Source organism: Salvelinus alpinus, chromosome 17, assembly GCF_045679555.1.
Source record: "Salvelinus alpinus chromosome 17, SLU_Salpinus.1, whole genome shotgun sequence".
Classification (NCBI taxonomy): domain Eukaryota; kingdom Metazoa; phylum Chordata; class Actinopteri; order Salmoniformes; family Salmonidae; genus Salvelinus; species Salvelinus alpinus.
The window spans coordinates 3,369,157-3,388,051 of NC_092102.1; the positions used below are offsets into that span (position 1 = coordinate 3,369,157).

General features: G+C 42.1%; 1 protein-coding gene across 1 annotated transcript; it reads right to left on the reverse strand.

Moving 5' to 3' along the window:
* Positions 1-1,724: 1,724 nt before the first annotated feature.
* Positions 1,725-13,699, reverse strand: LOC139541968 (TBC1 domain family member 24-like). Its single transcript, XM_071346908.1, has 6 exons — positions 12,588-13,699; positions 11,314-11,472; positions 6,412-6,475; positions 5,898-5,993; positions 3,711-3,978; positions 1,725-3,445 (listed from the first exon to the last, which is right to left on the reverse strand). Exons 1-6 carry the CDS (start codon positions 13,574-13,576, stop codon positions 3,282-3,284), a joined length of 1,740 nt encoding a protein of 579 aa, XP_071203009.1. The 5' UTR covers positions 13,577-13,699; the 3' UTR covers positions 1,725-3,281.
* Positions 13,700-18,895: the final 5,196 nt, after the last annotated feature.

The following is an 18,895-nucleotide window of genomic DNA, read 5'->3' on the forward strand; positions in this document are numbered from 1 at the left end:
TGCTTTGATAGACTATTTTATAAACATTATTTTGGATTATGGGGCAGTCAGATACCACATTTTATCAGAAATAATTACACTCAGACTACACTTTTATACACTCTCCTACTAGTATACCACAGTATGTGAAACCTGTAATTATAGAGTACAGAAGACAACGAGGCATGGTGAAGTTTTAAGTACATTTCAAAAACGAATTGATCACAACAGTTTGGATGACAGCAGGATTTTCTTGTCCTCTCTGGGCTGGAGGGGGATCAGTGGATGAGGGACCCACTGGCAGGAGAGGGGCACCCCTTCACTGCCCCCAGCGAGTCGAATTTGAATCTACTTGAAGTTATAAACAAAGAAAATTGATCGAATTTGCTGGAAATGTTCATGATGGAAATGTATATGATTTTGTCTGATTTACGTAATCGGACAGGGACACAGAAGATTGTGTGGGTTATCCTTCAGAATTGTTAGGGAAGAAAAGTGTGTGTGTCAGACCAATGTTCAAATACTGTACATTTAGTGTTTCTCAAGCCTACCTGGAGTGTCAGATGGGTGGGGTTTGCAATTTTGGGACGAATCCATTGGTCCATTAGGCCAGGCTCAATCAAGCAAAGATAATTGTGTGTGTGTGTGTGGGGGGGAATAAATGTAGCCCCGAAGCCCTGGGTTAACGGACAAACGCAACACGCAACCAATGTTACATTCTATCTAGAGTCTTGCTAAGGCATGACAATTTAGTGCGAGCCCTACCCATGCCGGTGACGTTCAGGCTCTACCCCACCCGTTCCCAATTGCTCAACCCGAAGTAAGAAATACAGTAACTTCCTCTGTTAGTATCCATAGCTGATTGTCCCTCGCTCCCTTCACTGACCCATGCGCTCCTCTTCGTGCGAGAATCCATAGCTCAGTTTGGCCTGTTCAATGACGAGACATGAGGAAGCTGTTAGCTGACGTTAGAGCTAGCTACTTTTCGTCACTATAAACTCTGACAAACAGCTGTAACTTCTAATCAAAATGTCAGTTGTTTGTAAAAGTCCAGACTAAAACAGCTGTCATTTTTGCAGATAATTCTGTTCCCGATTCCAGACTTGAATAGCAGAGAAGTAGACCAAGATGTCATACCCTCTAAGTTTATCTAAAGGGCTGTGAAAGTTGTCAAAATGTCAGTGTTTGGAAAAAGTAAAAAATAAAAATAATAATAATTATGCGGTTAATAAAACAGCTGTATCGTTCAATTGGTACCAGATGTTTGTTCCCATTCCAGATTTGCATAGAAGAGAAGTAGAGGAAGATTTCATATGCACACATTTTTTGTCTACGTTGTTGGGAAAGTGGTCGAAATTTCAGTTATTTATAAAAAGTTAGAGGAAATGTCGATGACACAGTTAGTAATACAGCTATTGTTTGAAAGGTAGAATATATTTTTGTTCAGATTTTAAAAGATTTTTTAGTTAAAGTAGCCGATTCGTGTCAAAAGTTGCATTGTTGCATTAACAGTGAATGGAATGTTGGAAGTGATGTCACAACGTGACCTTTAGACTGTTGAGGAAATCCCATCAGTAGGAGAACAAAAAGCTTAATAGTTTTTAAAAAATTGTTAAATATCAAAAAGTTGTATATTAGCAACTCAATCCAGACCCGTCTACACAAAGTTTGAACTGTGTTTCTATCTTAAACGGTGTAAGAGGAGTAGTGTGCAAAATAATAACACAAAGTATGCCAAAGATTTAAAGTGGGGATTTGCTTCATTAGCACCATTAACTTTAAGTCAGAAATATGTGGATAAAAATAAAATTAAAAGTGGCTGTTTTCGTAAGCCAAATTAATAACAACATTTATATCCAGAAATCAGTAGATAACATGTAACAAATCATGTGAGAGGAACGCTGAGACGCTGGACTTTGTCACGTAATCACTTGGATAGATGATCTACCTTATTTCATTGGAATTTTCACATACCGGTATCTCTTATCTTGCCATCAGTATATTAACAAGTTGATTTCAAATAGTATTTTATGCTAGAGGTTACATTTTCATAGCTATGCTTACCAAGCCAACTAGGCAAGTTTCCTGGATACTAGTCAGACGGGCTAATATTTAGATTCTGGGTCAATTGATTGCGAAAGGCATCTGACAAGTTTATGTGACAGCGTTCAAGAAACTACTCCCCTCCTTTCACCCCGTAGTCAGAGTAAGAACAGTAGGGTGGATATGTAAGCAAAGCTAGCAAAAAAAACTATGAAATGATTACATGACAGAGACAAATGTCACAAAGTGTATTACTTTCACATGTACAGTTGAAGTCGGATGATCTGTAATTTGTCAATCAATACTTCACTGGAGGAATTTCTTCAATACAACAGATATTCAATGATATACAGTTGAGTCTCTGCACAAGAACGTACATATTCTGCAATTTTTTGGGATGATATTTTGTAGGACGGATAGAGAAAGACAGATGAATACTGCATTACTTACACAGATAGCTTTACCACAGATTGTGCACCTAAATGATGAGGGACGTGGATATGGTCTTCATCTCACCTGATAACCCTTTCACACTATCAATAAAACACATTCAAAGAACAATATTCACATACTTTACAAAGGGGCCTCTCTAATGTACTGCTGTGCTCAGAGCCGCACAACAGCCACACTTCACGTTGTACAATTCATTTGAATAGACCCCAGTTCTGACACCTGGGTAGACTGCATATGTTCGATATAGTGAATACAGGCCTTATAGGCCTACTTACCACCATTTTGGCGGTTGGTTTGGTGCATAACCAGATTTTACAAATTAAGGAGTGGATATAAAGTGAATACAGAAATTAAGTTACTTGAGTGCACAAATTAAGGAGTGGATATAAAGTGAATACAGAAATTAAGTTACTTGAGTGCACAAATTAAGGAGTGGATATAAAGTGAATACAGAAATTAAGTTACTTGAGCGTGTAAAATCATGACATTTGATCATTCCAGACAAGGCCTTTTTAACAACAGAGCTGCTTTTCGCCATCAAACCCCTCCGAATGAGAGTCAACAAAAATATTAATACAATGTAATAAAACATCTGTAAAAAAAGAATCACAAATAAAAATACTTTCAGAATATGATACTTGTTTTACATGAATAAATACAAATATTTCACATTTATGTAGAATTCAATGGATAAATTAATTTGCTGGACGGAAAGGGGTTTGTTCTGATACTGCAGGTACCTTCATCAGGCCCTTGGTGGGATGTGTGTATCTCGAACTGTGTGTCTGTGTGTGTGTCTGTCTTATCTATCTATCTGAGGCCATGGTGTCCTTGAAGCCCCACACCTCCAGCAGGGCCACCTGGAAGCTCTCGGTGGAGCAGAGCGGCGGGTTGTCAAAGGTGGTGCAGCGGGCTGTGCGTCCGTGGTTTAGCTCACTGTCGATGTACAGCGCGTTGCCCTCGCCTCCCCCTGGCAGGAGACAGAACAGCAGGAGTTAAGACAGGGAAATGATCTTAATCTAGATAAGTGAACTGGACAATCGGATTCATCAATTAAGGGAGAGAGACGCAGGGTGAGAAGAAGAAGAGAGGCACAGAGGAACAGGCAAGGGCCACAAGGATCTTCAGTTAGTTTAATTGTGGCACTGTCCTTATCAAAGACTGATATAGACCTGAGAACATCTTACACACTCTGGCTAGTTTGATCGATTTAGAACAAGAAGAACTCCACTCACCCACTATGATGGAGTCAAAGTTGCCCGCCATGAACATGGAGGTGTTCCTGGAGTTGAGATGGAAGTGTCGGGCTGAGAGGAAGGGCGACAGGCGATCAGATGGGTCAGCGGCTGGCCTCTCCACGGGAAGGCTGTCGCCTCCCGAGTTCTGCTTGCCGGGGGGAGCCTCGTCCTCGGCAGGGACCTCACTGCTCTGGGCCTTGATGGTGGAGGCCAGCTCCGGGTGACGGATCACCACCCACTCATACCTCTCCATCTCCGGCTTCAGCTACACCGACAAAAACGGGAGGAATGCTCACGTTTGTGGGTTGACGTTCATCATTAAAATATAATTACTCGAACAGGAATACCCTTTCAAGTCAATGTTGTGTGATGGGTGGACTGACTGGTGGCCATATTCATTACATCTCTATGATCTTCATACTGGAGGGGTTACCTTGAATCTTTCAGATGCAAGCTGGACACTGAATACTCTGTCAGAATTGGTGCTTTTTCATTCCCTTGATCCCTCTCCCCAGCCTCTCTCTCTCTCTCTCCATGCATGTCTGATAGAACTCGATCCTTATCTTATTGTATGTGGTGTCAGGTGAGGGCCTTATCAGGTGGCATTGTACTGTTAGGCTCCAGTTACATGAGTTTCCGTTGAGTGTGCGTGTGTATCTATGTGGGGCATTGTCCACAGGCAAAGCAACAGAGCACACAGCTGCGCATCATCCACACCACAGCAGTTTAATAGTTCACGCTAGGACTTGGAATTTAAGCTATTTCTAGCTCAGGTACACTCAGCAAAACCTCTCTAAAGTTTACATAACATTTTGTTATATCACTCATTTTGGATCTGATATGCTTTCCCGTTCAGTGGGTGGAGGCCAGACTTGTGATAAGGAGGCTAATTATTGTGACGGGCTGAAAAAAACTATTTATAAGTCTTGCCCCCTGGTTCCCACTCTTAGTCACTTCTTTGACAATTCTGAGGCGAAATTACACTGAACAAAAATATAAAACATAACATGTAACAGTCAAAACTGTTCGCTGCTCTGGCACCCCAATGGTGGAACAAACTCCCTCACGACGCCAGGTCAGCGGAGTCAATCACCACCTTCCGGAGACACCTGAAACCCCACCTCTTTAAGGAATACCTAGGATAGGATAAAGTAATCCTCCTAACCCCCCCCTCCCCCTTAAAAGAGTTAGATGCACTATTGTAAAGTGGTTGTTCCACTGGATATCATAAGGTGAATGCACCAATTTGTAAGTCGCTCTGGATAAGAGCGTCTGCTAAATGACTTAAATGTAAATGTAAAGTTTCATGTTCCATACGCACAAAACGCTTCTTTCTCTCAAATGCTGTGCACAAATTTGTTTACATCCCTGTTAGTGAGCATTTCTCCTTTGCCAAGATAATCCATCCACCTGACAGGTGTGGAATATTCAGAAGCTGATCAAACAGCATGATCATTACACAGGTGCACCCTGTGCTGGGGACAATAAAAAGGCCACTCTAAAATGTGCAGTTGCCACAGATGTTTTGAAGGAGCATGCAATTGGCATGTTGACTGCAGGAATGTCCACCAGAGCTGTTGCCAGAGAATGTAATGTTCATTTCTCTACAATAAATTGCCAGAAAATGTAATGTTAATTTCTCTACCATAAGCCGCCTCCAACGTTGTTTTAGAGAATTTGGCTGTACATCCAACTGGCCTCATAACCGCCGTCGTGTGGGCTAGCAGTTTTCTGATGTAAACTTTGTGAGCAGAGTGCCCCATGGTGGCGGTGGGGTTTTGGTATGGGCAGGCATAAGTTACCGACAACGAACACAATTGTATTTTATCGATTGCAATTTGAATGCACAAAAATACCATAAGTGATCCCGAGGCCCATTGTGAGGCCCATTTTCTTTAAGTTATCTGTGACCAACAGATGCATATCTGTATTCTCAGTCATGTGAAATCCATAGATTAGGGCCTAATGAATTGATTTCAATTGACTGATTTCCTCATATATAACTCAGCAAAATCAATGAAATTGTTGCGTTTATATTTTTGTTCAGCATATATGGGACGCACCCAAAGGAATTCCCAAAACATGCTACTCCTCAAAAATAATACATAAAAGCAAAGAATGGTGGGTTCACGTAGCCTAATTGGATGAGGTAAATGAAAGCGAATCGGGAAATAAACAACTCACCCTGAAGACGAAACATTCTCCGGTCCCAAAGAAGCCGAGTTTGTTCCCGCCTCGCTTGCGCTCCTCCCAATCTGTAGAGAGGAAGGCTCCACATACCTGGATAGACAATGCAGGGCATGGTGAGATGGTGTATTACAGTAGCATCAATGGGAGAAGTGGGATAGAAAATAAAAGGATGGGACTATGTTAGAAGGCATAGGAGAATAGGAAAATAGGGATAGGACAGTTTGAGACAGGGTTGCACCCAAAAACTTGTTTTATTCAGTCACAATGAAATGGTTATTATTAGAAGTAGATACTGCATACTGTACATGTATCCATATATGTCATTATAGGTCTTTACCATATCAGTATGATTGAAAAACTGACTCAACTGTAGTTTTAAAACACTTGATCCTCCATGTCATAATCCTGTGAGCTCGATAGTTACTTGTCTATTCCTGTGGTTGTCATTATGTTGCTACATGAGGGGGTAAGGGCACACACAAGCTGTACGTGTGTGTAAGGTCCCTACGTCAGCTTCGCAGGTCCGGATGAGTAGCAGAGTGGGCTCATAGCCTTCGACATGAGCGTAGAACCTGGGACAAAAGGAATGGACAACCACGATTACATATCACATCACTTACACAATCTGGCCGTGCATGCGTGCAAATATCTATATGAAAAACACACACGCTTCCCTTTATCAATCACGTTGGATCTTAAAGATGAGAAAGAAAAAAGGAAGGGCGTTGGATCTTAAAGATGAGAAAGAAAAAAGGAAGGGCGTTGGATCTTAAAGATGAGAAAGAAAAAAGGAAGGGGGAACTTTTCAACTGAAAATGCAACAAAATTACATTTAGCCTACAGCATGATACATTCCATAAGTGTTTTAGAGTCAGATTTAAATTAATAGTCAGATTCAGATATTTTTTAATAATCATACTGCAGGTCAATTATTGCTATGTAGCATTATTCAGAAAATTAAACCATTCCCTATTGAAAAACCAAATGTGTGAATTTGAGTCTGAAAGATCAGCATTTTTCACTAGCTGTATGATAGTCTTTATGGCCACTAGTGATGTACTTTGGATAGCTCTGACCGACTCTACAACGACAAGGATACGGGCATTGCTGATTCATAACTGAACCTTGACTAATAAATCAGACTTTGATACCAATTCTTGGTAAACAATCTGAAAACAAAAAAGCACTGCAAAATCATGGACATTTTCCTTACAAGACATTCAAATTACAAATGAACTTACTCTACTAATTGTCTGTGCGGTTGGTCCTTCAGCTGCTCCTAATTTGAGTGAAAATATCCACAGGAAAATATTGTTTACCCAACGCGTCGGTACTGAAGATAGACATTTTATCAACTGGTACAAAACCATGTGAACATCAGTCAGGATACATGCATAGCGAGCATGTACCGCCGTCTTGTGGTTGTGCCTTCGGTCATGAGCAAACACATGTTGATGGCCACACACAGACCAGCGTTTTGAAGTCTGTTTAATAATACTTTCCTGTGGATATTTTGTCTCAAATTTCAAGTTCAAATATATTTAACAATGGCAGGAAAATAAAACCAATGCATGGATTGCTGTCATACCTTGTCCATAGACTGCTTACTGGGTAAGGAAACCAATTTGTCATTTGTAATTTGGGTGAACTATCACTATAAAGTCCCAACATGGATGTAGCCTACCAATTGCAGATTGCCCCTTTATGGTAAGGAAAGTATGGTAGCCGAGACTGTAGGGAAAGGTACAGAGTAAGATAAGTATGGTAAACTGGGCCGAATAGAGGGTAAAGTAGGAAGTGAACCAATGGGTCGGGCTTGGCGACATTACAGCATAGCGACGATAATATTGCATATCTGCGGTGATAGAGCCTTTCGGTGATATGAAAATATTGCTATAATCATGTAAATGTACCATGGCTTTATTAAAAAATAAATAAAGTAACCTTTATTTAACTAGGCAAGTCAGTTAAGAACAAATTCTTATTTAGTAGAGAGAATGATTTATTTCAGCTTTTATTTTTTTCATCACATTCCCAGTTGGTCAGAAGTTTACATACACTTGATTAGTATTTGGTAGCATTGCCTTTAAATTGTTTAACTTGGGTCAACTGTTTTGGGTAGCCTTCCAAAAGCTTCCCACAATAAGTTGAGTGAATTTTGGCCCATTCCTCCTGACAGAGCTGGTGTAACTGAGTCAGGTTTGTAGGTCTGGGGTCATTGTCCATTTGGAAGAACAATTTGCAACCAAGCTTTAACTTCCTGACTGATGTCTTGAGATGTTGCTTCAATATATCCACATAATTTTCCTTCCTCATTGACGCCATCTATTTTGTGAAGTGCACCAGTCCCTCCTGCAGCAAAGCACCCCCACAACATGATGCTGCCACTCCCGTGCTTCAGGGTTGGGATGGTGTTCTTCGGCTTGCAAGCCTCCCCCTTTTCCCTCCAAACATAACAATGGTCATTATGGCCAAACAGTTCCATTTTTGTTTCATCAGACCAGAGGATATTTCTCCATAAAGTATGATCTTTGTCCCCATGTGCAGTTGCAAACCGTAGTCTGGCTTTTTTTTAATGGCGGTTTTGGAGCAGTGGCTTCTTCCTTACTGAATAGCCTTTCAGGTTATGTCAATATAGGACTCGTTTTACTGTGGATATAGATACTTTTGTACCGGTTTCTTCCAGCATCTTCACAAGGTTCTTTGCTGTTGTTCTGGGATTGATTTGCACTTTTCGCACCAAAGTATGTTCATCTCTAGGAGACAGAACGCGTCTCCTGCCTGAGGGATATGACGGCTGCGTGGTCCCATGGTGTTTATAATCGCGTATTATTGTTTGTACAGATGAACGTGGTACCTTCAGGCGTTTGGAAATTGCTCCCAAGGATGAACCACACTTGTGGAGGTCTATAATTTTTATTCTGAGGTCTTGGCTGATTTCCCCATGATATCAAGCAAAGAGGCACTGAGTTTGAAGGTAGGCCTTGAAATACATTCACAGGTACACCTCCAATTGACTCAAATGATGTCAATTAGCCTATCAGAAGCTTCTAAAGCCATGACATCATTTTCTGGAATTTTCCAAGCTGTTTAAAGGCACAGTCAACTTAGTGTATGTAAACTTCTGACCCACTGGAATTGTGATACAGTGAATTATAAGTGAAATAATCTGTCTGTAAGCAATTGTTGGAAAAATTACTTGTGTCATGCACAAAGTAGATGTCCTAACCGACTTGCCAAAACCATAGTTTGTTTACAAGAAATTTGTGGAGTGGTTGAAAAACGAGTTTTAATGACTCCAACCCAAGTGTATGTAAACTTCCGACTTCAACTGTATAATGGGTTATCATAAACTATGGAGCTAGACAGGATTATCTAGGTTTATGCCTTGGCGCCATCTACGGGCTGAATGTTACATGGATGGACCAGTTATCGCTCTCTTTTCAAAACGTGGTTAGATATATATACTTCAAGTATTACTAACTATACAATATATTCCTAGGAGAAGTCGATGTAATGTAACAACCAAAATCGTGTTCTTTAGTCTACAGTAGTCTACAGATCAGGCTGAAGGTTGTTGGCTAGGGCTATTGAAATAATCAAATCATATTTTCTCTAGCCAACAACCATTTGGCCATTTAAAACATAATTGTAATGCATTACAAATCAAGGAATAACAAAAGTTGATTAAACTTTTCTTTTTCTGTTTTATTTCAGAAATGGAGCCCAGGAGTCCATTTCCAGGGGTTTTATTTTTAGTCAGCTTATAAAACTTCTGTATTTGCCCCCCATTTATTGATAAATCCCCCATCATAGTAATATCCCCCCCCACCCCCACTAAAATGGTTTCAACCATTTCTGGCAACCCTATTCGCGCTACGGCTAGGCAGTAGGCTTGTATTTGGCTGATGATCTGTGAGGTGAAAGCATTTTATTTGCTTTGTGATTGGTCAAAAACTGTAAACAACTCGTCAAGTCATGTGGTCCGGTCCGTGTATACACTGTAACAAGCACATGCAGATTTGTAATAAGCTGAAAGGTGGCCAAACTAAGTTGATATTTTCAAGACAATGGGCGCAGCCATCTTTGACTTGGTTTATTTGCATCTTATGCCATGTTCAAAACAACTGGGAACTCTGAAAAATACAAATCATGACATCAGTGATCTTCAGGTCGGAAAGCCGGAGCTCTAGAAAGAGGCGCAGAGTTGGAATTCCGAGTCGGAGCAATACCCCCCCCCCCCCCCTCCGAGTTCCCAGTTGTTTTGAAATCACTGAAGTCGGAGATTTCCGATGTCCAAGTTGTTTTGAATTCGGCATTATAGTGAATGGCATTCTGGGATTAGGGAGTTTTTGCTTGTCAATCAAACAAACACAGCTGCCATCATAAAGAATTGAGTTGTTCTTTTCTAAACAACATTACATTGGTCCCTTGTGCTCACCAGAGATGTGGTACATTGTAAACAAGTCTAGCGGTTAGGTCGCTAACTTCTGTTTAGTTTTTTTGTCAGCACAACCTGTTATTTAGACTGGTTTATGGAATGAGTTTGGCTGTGGATGTGTTCCATGTGATGCTTGGATGATGAAGATGGGATTTATATTTTACAATAAACTGTCAAATTGAGGAATAAAGTTTGAGACCTTTATTTTCCATCAGTACAAAAAAATATTTAGATGCTGTTCAGACAACAATGGTGTTTAGTTGCATCATACGTTCTGTTGCTACTGTTCCAATCACATATTTCAGATCGTTCGCTGCAGGGTCCACTCAACAATGATCACAAATATGTGATCGTACTCGTCAAAGGTTTAAGAGGGTTCACTAGGCCTACGCTTTGCTATTGCAGAGCAAGTGGTCAATATTACATTATGTGAGTACCATACATGACTGTGTTTTTGGTCACTTTACCTGAAAAATTGTGGGACACAGACCATCATGAACAACTACCATGCGTTCACGTTTCACTCTATGCTACTAGTAGAAAACCATAGTAGTTTTTTCATTGTACTACCATGGTGCATTTTTGTACCATGGTAGTACAATGAAAAAAAATGTTTGTCACTACCATGGCAGAAGTATACTGTGGTATTTGCACCCGTACCATGGTATTTTCTGCCACGGTAGTGACAAAAAAACATGATAGTACTCTGGTATTTTTCCCATTGTACTACCATGGTAGTGGTGCAAGCTTCATAGTCTGTATAGAAATGTAGGTCAATTATTTCTACACAGTTTCAATTTGGTTTTAGTCATTTCAATGTAGATTGAGCCCTTTTTCCCCCATGAAAACACCTGTGGGGCCACATTGGATCGTTATTTGACACCCTTGGTCTAGTGCTTAGCCTAGGCTGCAGGATAAAGTGGCTACAATGAGACTGGCAAAGTGGGTACAAAAGTGGGCAGTAAGTACCTGTTGAGGCTGCAGCCATGGGTCGAGGTGGTGAAGAGGAGCTGCGGTTCGCATAGGGCGAAGCGCTCGGGGATCCACGACCAGATGTCCTTCATCTCCTTGGCGCTGACTACCTCAGAGGAGAAGGTGTCCGGGTTCAGAGCCAGCTGCACGTTCCGCCTATCGCCACGGTAACCGGCCAGGAAGGAGAAGTCTACTTTGTTAGTAACACATAAACTCCCGATTGGAGAGTCAAAGAAGTCTTTGTACAGTATGTAGGGCCATGACGTTGTGGTAATGGAAGGTTCGTGTGGTATTTTCCAAGCTTGTCTGAGCACATCATGGTTGTTGTTGTTGGAAATGTACAACTCTTGACCTAAAAAGGGCCACAGCGTGAGCTGGACATTATCCAACAGCACCTAATTCAGACCTCTCAAACAAGGTGATTGGACCAGCTAATCAGTCTGGGACTTTAATTAGGCCTACTCAATTGAGTGTTGAGGAGAAGCAAACGCCTGCAGTGTTTTTAAGGTTTGACTATGGTACCGTGTATTATGTCCAGATCTTGTTTCCTGGTCACTTGTAGATTAGGATACTTTACAGAGAATATGGACAAGGTTCCTAATACAATTTATCACTAATGAGGGAGGTCAGCTCAAGTGTTAACAGGTAATGAGAGAGAGTGGAAAGAGAGAGAGGGAGGAGACACCTACCTCAGGCTAACAGAGCCAAGTTCATGGGAGAATGGAGGAGCATGAGCAGTAGACGACACATGGACACGTGTGTAAAGGTGTAAATGGAAGAAGACGGCGGATGGGGGGAAAAAAATGGACAGCAAAGGAAAAAAAGAGAACAAAAAAGGTGCACAGAAACTATGAACAGAAAGGTGAGAAATGAATCGATGACAAAAAGCAAGCCAGAGCCACAACAGGAAAAAGAGCAAGCAAACTAAAAACAGAGAATCAATTAGACAATCCAAATGCTTTTAGCAGCAGGTCGTACCACCTTTATATAGCCAGGAACATTGGCCACCTCTCACTGGTGGCTAATGAGGTCATGCACAGTTTTGCAAGCGCATGCCTCTCATCCTGATTTGGTTTATGGCCTGTTGCCCTTAGAACCATGTCTAATGTTTATTTACGCTGCCATTAGCTAAGGCGCTACCATGGCATTAGCAGAAGCACTAGCATCCATTGCTTCTGACTTCCATTGATTTGAGTTGTAAACTATTCTTTTTCTTTATATGTAAATTAGACCCAATAGAACTGATGCTGTCACTAGCCCTGCTCACTCACCTCTTCTGTTTGACGGTGATGCCCTTCTGCTGCAGCGATTTCTCGTTGGTGAGCTGCAGGAGGGTGATCTCTTTGCGACTGAACAAGCGGATAGAGAAGGCCTTCTCCAGCAGCTTGTCCGGGGTGATGTAGGAGCTGATGGCTTTGACGAAAGCCTGGATCTCGGCCTTGACCCCTGCAGAGTCCTGTTTCTGTCCCTCTGATTGCTGTGTTCCATCCCTGGCCTTCTGCTTGCGGTAGAACTTGAGCAGGGCCAGGGCAACGCGGTACAACACCTTGTATCCTTCCACCAGGAAGACATCTAGGACCCTTGCCACGTGGCTGAAGGGCAGGTCACCTAGCACCCAGCGCTGCCAGTCCGAGTACACCTCCACCACGTCCTGCACTGTAGCCACTATGAGCTTGTGGGCTGCCGGGCAATACTTGTTGGCCAGGTCGCCAAAGGTCATGAAGCTGGACTCATAGGCCAGGAAGGTCTGGTCTACAAAGCGTTGGCCCGGCTCATTGCAGGCCAGCAGACGGCTGATGTGCTCGAAGCACTGGGCCTCGTTGGCACTGAAGTGCAGCAGGAGGGCTGTCATCGCGGGCAGCGCCGGGCAGTGCGAGATATCCGGGAACTGTTCCGCCAGACAGGAGATGACCCGGTGGACGGCGGTCACTGCGTCTGCCTTGAGGCAGTAGTGCGGCACAGCGCTGCCGTCCACAAAGTCTGGCAGTGGGATGGAGGACAAGGCTTTTTTACCTGTGTCGTCGCCCATGAGGTCGCGGTAGACCTCGGCGTCGGCTGTCACGGTTCGACAGGGGATTGCCTTAATGAGTTGCTGGTAGACCTGGGCACGGAGCTTGTGGTTCTTGGACCAATGGCCCTGCCTGGCCAGCTTTTTGAGCTCCACGGGGTCCTTAACGTCCAATTTGGAGGTGCCACTGCTCTTGGCCATGTCCCCCATTTGGGTCCAGTCCACAAAGCAGCCATAGTCCTCCTCAGCCATGGCTGCAGAAGCTTCTGGACTGCAGCTGAGGGGTCTGGTCTGGAATATAGCCTAGTCTAACTAGCCTTCTGTGCTCCTCACAAAAGATATGTCAAGGGTGTGTTTCTCAACCGCCCATGATGTTCACTGTATGTGAGGGGTAGAGAGGAGGAAAGAATGAGTTTCTGTAAAAATAACATATTGTCTTGCTTGACATTTATCTCACTGCTAAAGCACCTGCAACGACCAAGCTCCGAACTAAGCTAACTGCTCCTTTGAGTGTACCCATGTCTCTCCCCTCTGACATGACTGACTCTCAGTAATTCTATCCACTGCCTAAGACCATGAGTCAGACAGCTTATATGTTTGTGCATGTTTGGTTGTCAGTGGTTATATGCACAAACGAGTGTTTAAAAATCAGGTGGCAGTAAAGAGGAAAGCGGAAAGAGGAGTGCAAGGCAGCATACAGAAACTAGAAATTAGGACAGTAGGAAGCCTGGCAAGGGCTACAAACCATCACAGGCTACAAACCAGAGACATTGTATGACCTTCAAAAACGACCTTGCTTTTGCAAATTATTTGAACAGTTTCTATTGTAGGTTTGACGTGTGATTTTGCATCGCAGCAGAAAGTGGCCTTGGACAGTATAGACAGCATACCAGCTGTTGATATACAGATCTCTGTGAATGACATCAATCAATACTTTCAACGTGTCAACCCACGAAAACCACATGGTCCAGACGGCGTCACCAGCAAGGCACTTCAGGCACGCGCAGACCAGCTCGCATTACCGTTCCAGAAGCTGTTCCAGCTGTCACTGAACAGTGGGATAATTCCAGACTTATGGAAGAAGTCGCTGATTGTCCAAATACCTAAAAACAACAGGCCCCAAAAAATTATGATTTACACCCTGTAGCCCTGACATCTGTACCTATGTTTTGAAAAAATTATTCAAAAACTAAATTCTTTCTGGTCTCTCATCCCAATTAGACTCACCCACCGTGCCTCCAGGAGTGTTGATAAGTTACTCGTCATGCTGAACAATATCTACAAACATTCAGAAAAGGCAAATAGCCTCGTGAAAATTGTATTCATTGACTTCAGTAGCGCGTTGAACACCATTCAACCCCACCTACTGGTGATAAGCTGGTGAATTTGGGTGTCAAGCTGGTGAATTTGGGTGTCAACTCTCTACTGATCAAGTGGATTAATAGGTTCCTTGTGAACCGTACTCAACAAGTGAAGTTCAACTCCGCCATCTCTACATCTAGAACGGTGAATACGGGAGCCCCTCAAAGTTGCCTACTGTCACTGATATTGTACACAAACAATTGTCAAACCTCTGACGCAAACCACACATTTTTTTTGTACGTAGACGACACCACTGTTGTGGGTTTCCTCCACCCAGACCAAGCCTCGCTTCAAGGTTTTGACAGAGAAACGGCAAAATTCATCCAGTGGTATCAACCCACGAAAATCATATGGTCCGGACGGCGTCAGCAGCAAAGCACTTCAGGCAAGCTGTTCCAGCTGTCACTGAACAGTGGGATAGTTCCAGACTTATTGAAGAAATTCAATGACTGTGCCTTTGGAAAGATAAAGAAATTGCAACAGGATTTTTACGCAAACTGAACCATTTGAATGTCGACCGCCATATCTTAAAAATGTTCTATAAATCTTTTCAACGCCGATACCAATTATTGGAGGACCAAAAAAAGCCGATACCGATTAATCAACCAATTTTTATATATATATATATATATATATATATATATATATATATATATATATATATATATATATATATATATTTGTAATAATGAAATTACAACAATACTGAATGAACACTTATTTTAACTTAATATAATACATAAATAAAAACAATTTAGTATCAAATAAATAATGAAACTTTTTCAATTTGGTTGAAATAATGCAAAAACACAGTGTTGGAGAAGAAACTAAAAGTGCAATATGTGCCATGTAAAAAAGCTAACGTTTAAGTTCCTTGCTCAGAACATGAGAACATATGAAAGCTGGTGGTTCCTTTAAACATGAGTCTTCAATATTCCCAGTTAAGAAGTTTTAGGTTGTAGTTATTATAGGAATTATAGGACTCTCTCTCTCTACACAATTTGTATTTTATATACCTTTGACTATTGGATGTTCTTATAGGCACTATAGTATTGCCAGCCTAATCTCGGGAGTTGATAGCCTTGAAGTCATAAACAGCGCTGTGCTTCAAGCATTGCGAAGAGCTGCTGGCAAACGTAGGAAAGTGCCGTTTGAATGAATGCTTACAAGCCTGCTGCAGCCTACCACCGCTCAGTCAGACTGCTCTATCAAATATCAAATCATAGACTTAATTATAATAAACACACATAAATACGAGCCTTAGGTCATTAATATGGTCAAATCCGGAAACTATCATTTAGAAAACAAAGCGTTTATTCTTTCAGTGAAATACGTAACCGTTCCGTATTTTATCGAACGGGTGGCAACCCTAAGTCTAAATATTACTGTTACATTGCACAACCTTCAATGTTATGTCATAATTATGTAAAATTCTGGCAAATTAATTACGGTCTTTGCTAGGAAGAAATGGTCTTCACACAGTTCGCAACGAGCCAGGCGGCCTGAACTGCTGCATATACCCTGACTCTGCTTGCACTGAACGCAAGAGAAGTGACACAATTTCCCTAATTAATATAGCCTGCTAACATGAATTTCTTTTAACTAAATATGCAGGTTTAAAAATATATACTTGTGTATTGATTTTAAGAAAGGCACTGATGTTTATGGTTAGGTACATTGGTGCAACGATTGTGCTTTTTTTCGCGAATGCGCTTTTGTTAAATCATCACCCGTTTGGCGAGGTAGGCTGTGATACGATGACAAATTAACAGGCACCGCATTGATTATATGCAACGCAGGACAAGCTAGTTAAACTAGTAATATCATCAACCATGTGTAGTGAACTAGTGATTATGTTAAGATTGATTGTTTTTTAGAAGATACGTTTAACGCTAGTGTAACGGATGTGAAATGGCTAGCTAGTTAGCGGGTACGCGCTACTAGCATTTCAATCAGTTACGTCACTTGCTCTGAGACTTAAGTAGGGTTTCCCCTTGCTCTGCAAGAGCCGCGGCCTTTGTGGAGCGATGGGTAACGATGCTTCGTGGGCGACCGTTGTTGATGTGTGCAGAGGGTCCCTGGTTCGCGCCCGTGTCGGGGCGAGGGGACGGTTTAAAGTTATACTGTTACATTGATGCTGTTGATCCGGGTCACGGCACCAATGTAACAGTATAACTTTAAACCGTCCCCTCGCACCGACCCGGGCGCGAACCAGGGACCCTCTGCACACATCAACAACTGACACCCACGAAGCGTCGTTACCCATCGCTCCACAAAAGCCGTGGCCTTTGTGGAGCGATGGTTAACGATGCTTCGTGGGCGATCGTTGTTGATGTGTGCAGAGGGTCCCTGGTTCGCGCCCGTGTCGGGGCGAGGGGACGGTTTAAAGTTATACTGTTACACTAGCTAGTAACTTACCTTGGCTCCTTGCTGCACTCGCGTAACAGGTGGCCAGCCTGCCACGCAGTCTCCTCGTGGATTGTAATCGGCCATAATCAGCGTCCAAAAATGCAGATTAAAGATTGTTATGAAAACTTGAAATCCGCCCTAATTAAAATCAGCCATGCCGATTAATTGGTCGACCTCTACACAAAACTCATCCTCCTAAAACGTGAAAGTATTTCACAGGACAGTACTCAACCCCATCACTCAAAATCCATAGATATGGGGACTCTGTTACTCCAAACAGCCATTACGGTGTATAATAGTCTGTTGTTCCCTAAAGTATGCAGCATATTGCACTTTCACATGTGTAGCTATACCACTTTGAATGAATTATTTTGTGTATTTTCTGTGTTTTCATGCTTTATATACACCGTCTTTTTAAGCACATGACCAAATGCATTTCCCCCTGGTGGGATAATAAAGTTGATCTGAATCTCTCTGAAGGTCTTGCTGTCTGCAGTCAAACACCATTAGCACAAATTATACTTGTTCTTGTAACAATCTTTTGAGAGGATATGGCTGGGATCCCTCCATAAGGCATGGACATTCTTGTCTTCCATTGTTATGCATTGTTAGCCTGTATGAAGCCACAAAGCTATTTCACAATGACATTGATGTAGTGAAGAATTGGGGGGAAAACATAGTTTAAACGTTTATGGTTCCAAGCAGAAAAATATATCTTGTATGACAGATGTTAACACTGGCCAATGGCCACCCTTGACGGAAACTGATAAAATTGTTGAACTGAACAACACTAGCTATTGCTAATATGGGATCATATTGGCTCAGATGCAGATGAGCACTAGCTAAAAAATAAATTGGCTATACATTTCAGCTATATTGTAGAAATGCATTTGCATGCATAGCTATTGCAATGTCTTGCAGAACCAATGAAAACAGCCATATTTCAGCACACCTTTCTGTATGGGGAGTTTGTTGGGTCAGCCAGCAAGGGACTGATGATACTGATGACCTTAATGCGATCACGCCAGCTAGTTAACGTTATCTGGCGAATTAATATGACAGGCGAATGGAATTTACGGCAAGCTCAATGGCACGACACCACACTTCTGCATAGCAACCTGGCTTTTTGGCTGGGTAAGCAATTGCCAAGTACCTCAACTCCACGATGAGGTACTTTGAAATCATAGTGGAGTTGAATGCCCTTATTTCGTCAGCTTTCACGGCTAGCTAGGACCTGCGAACGCCGTGAAAGCTGGTAAATGGTAGCTAATCCTTCCAAAGCAAAGGTGACAACTAGAGCAGCTCGCAATGGGGACAGTTAATGCTCATGCAAGGCTGTTTCTTTCATTCCCGTTTTTAGCCATTGCATTGGTCCATTGCCTTGTCAGTGTTTTCACCAGGTCAAGACATAACATAAGCTAGCATAGCTAGCTATATCACGTCAAAGATCTAGCTGCGCCCATGCATAGTTAGCAAAACGCAAAGCTTTTCCTTCAGAGGCAGAGAGATAGTTAGCTAACTAACGTTAACGCCGTTGAGACAAATTCTGCTTCTGACTCTCAAAATTGGTTGATGTTGGGCGTTAAACTTGCATTGCGGGCTAACTAGCAAATATTATCATGATACATAAAGGCAAGATGACTGCTAATTTGTGTTAATAACCGCTAAAGAAACATCAAGACATGAAAAATGCCTGTCAAGATATGAAGTACTCCTACCTGGTTTGTTCATATGTTGGAGCAGCGTTCATATTTGGCAGTTTCGGACATGCGCAGTATCCCTGCTCTTGTCACCGTCACT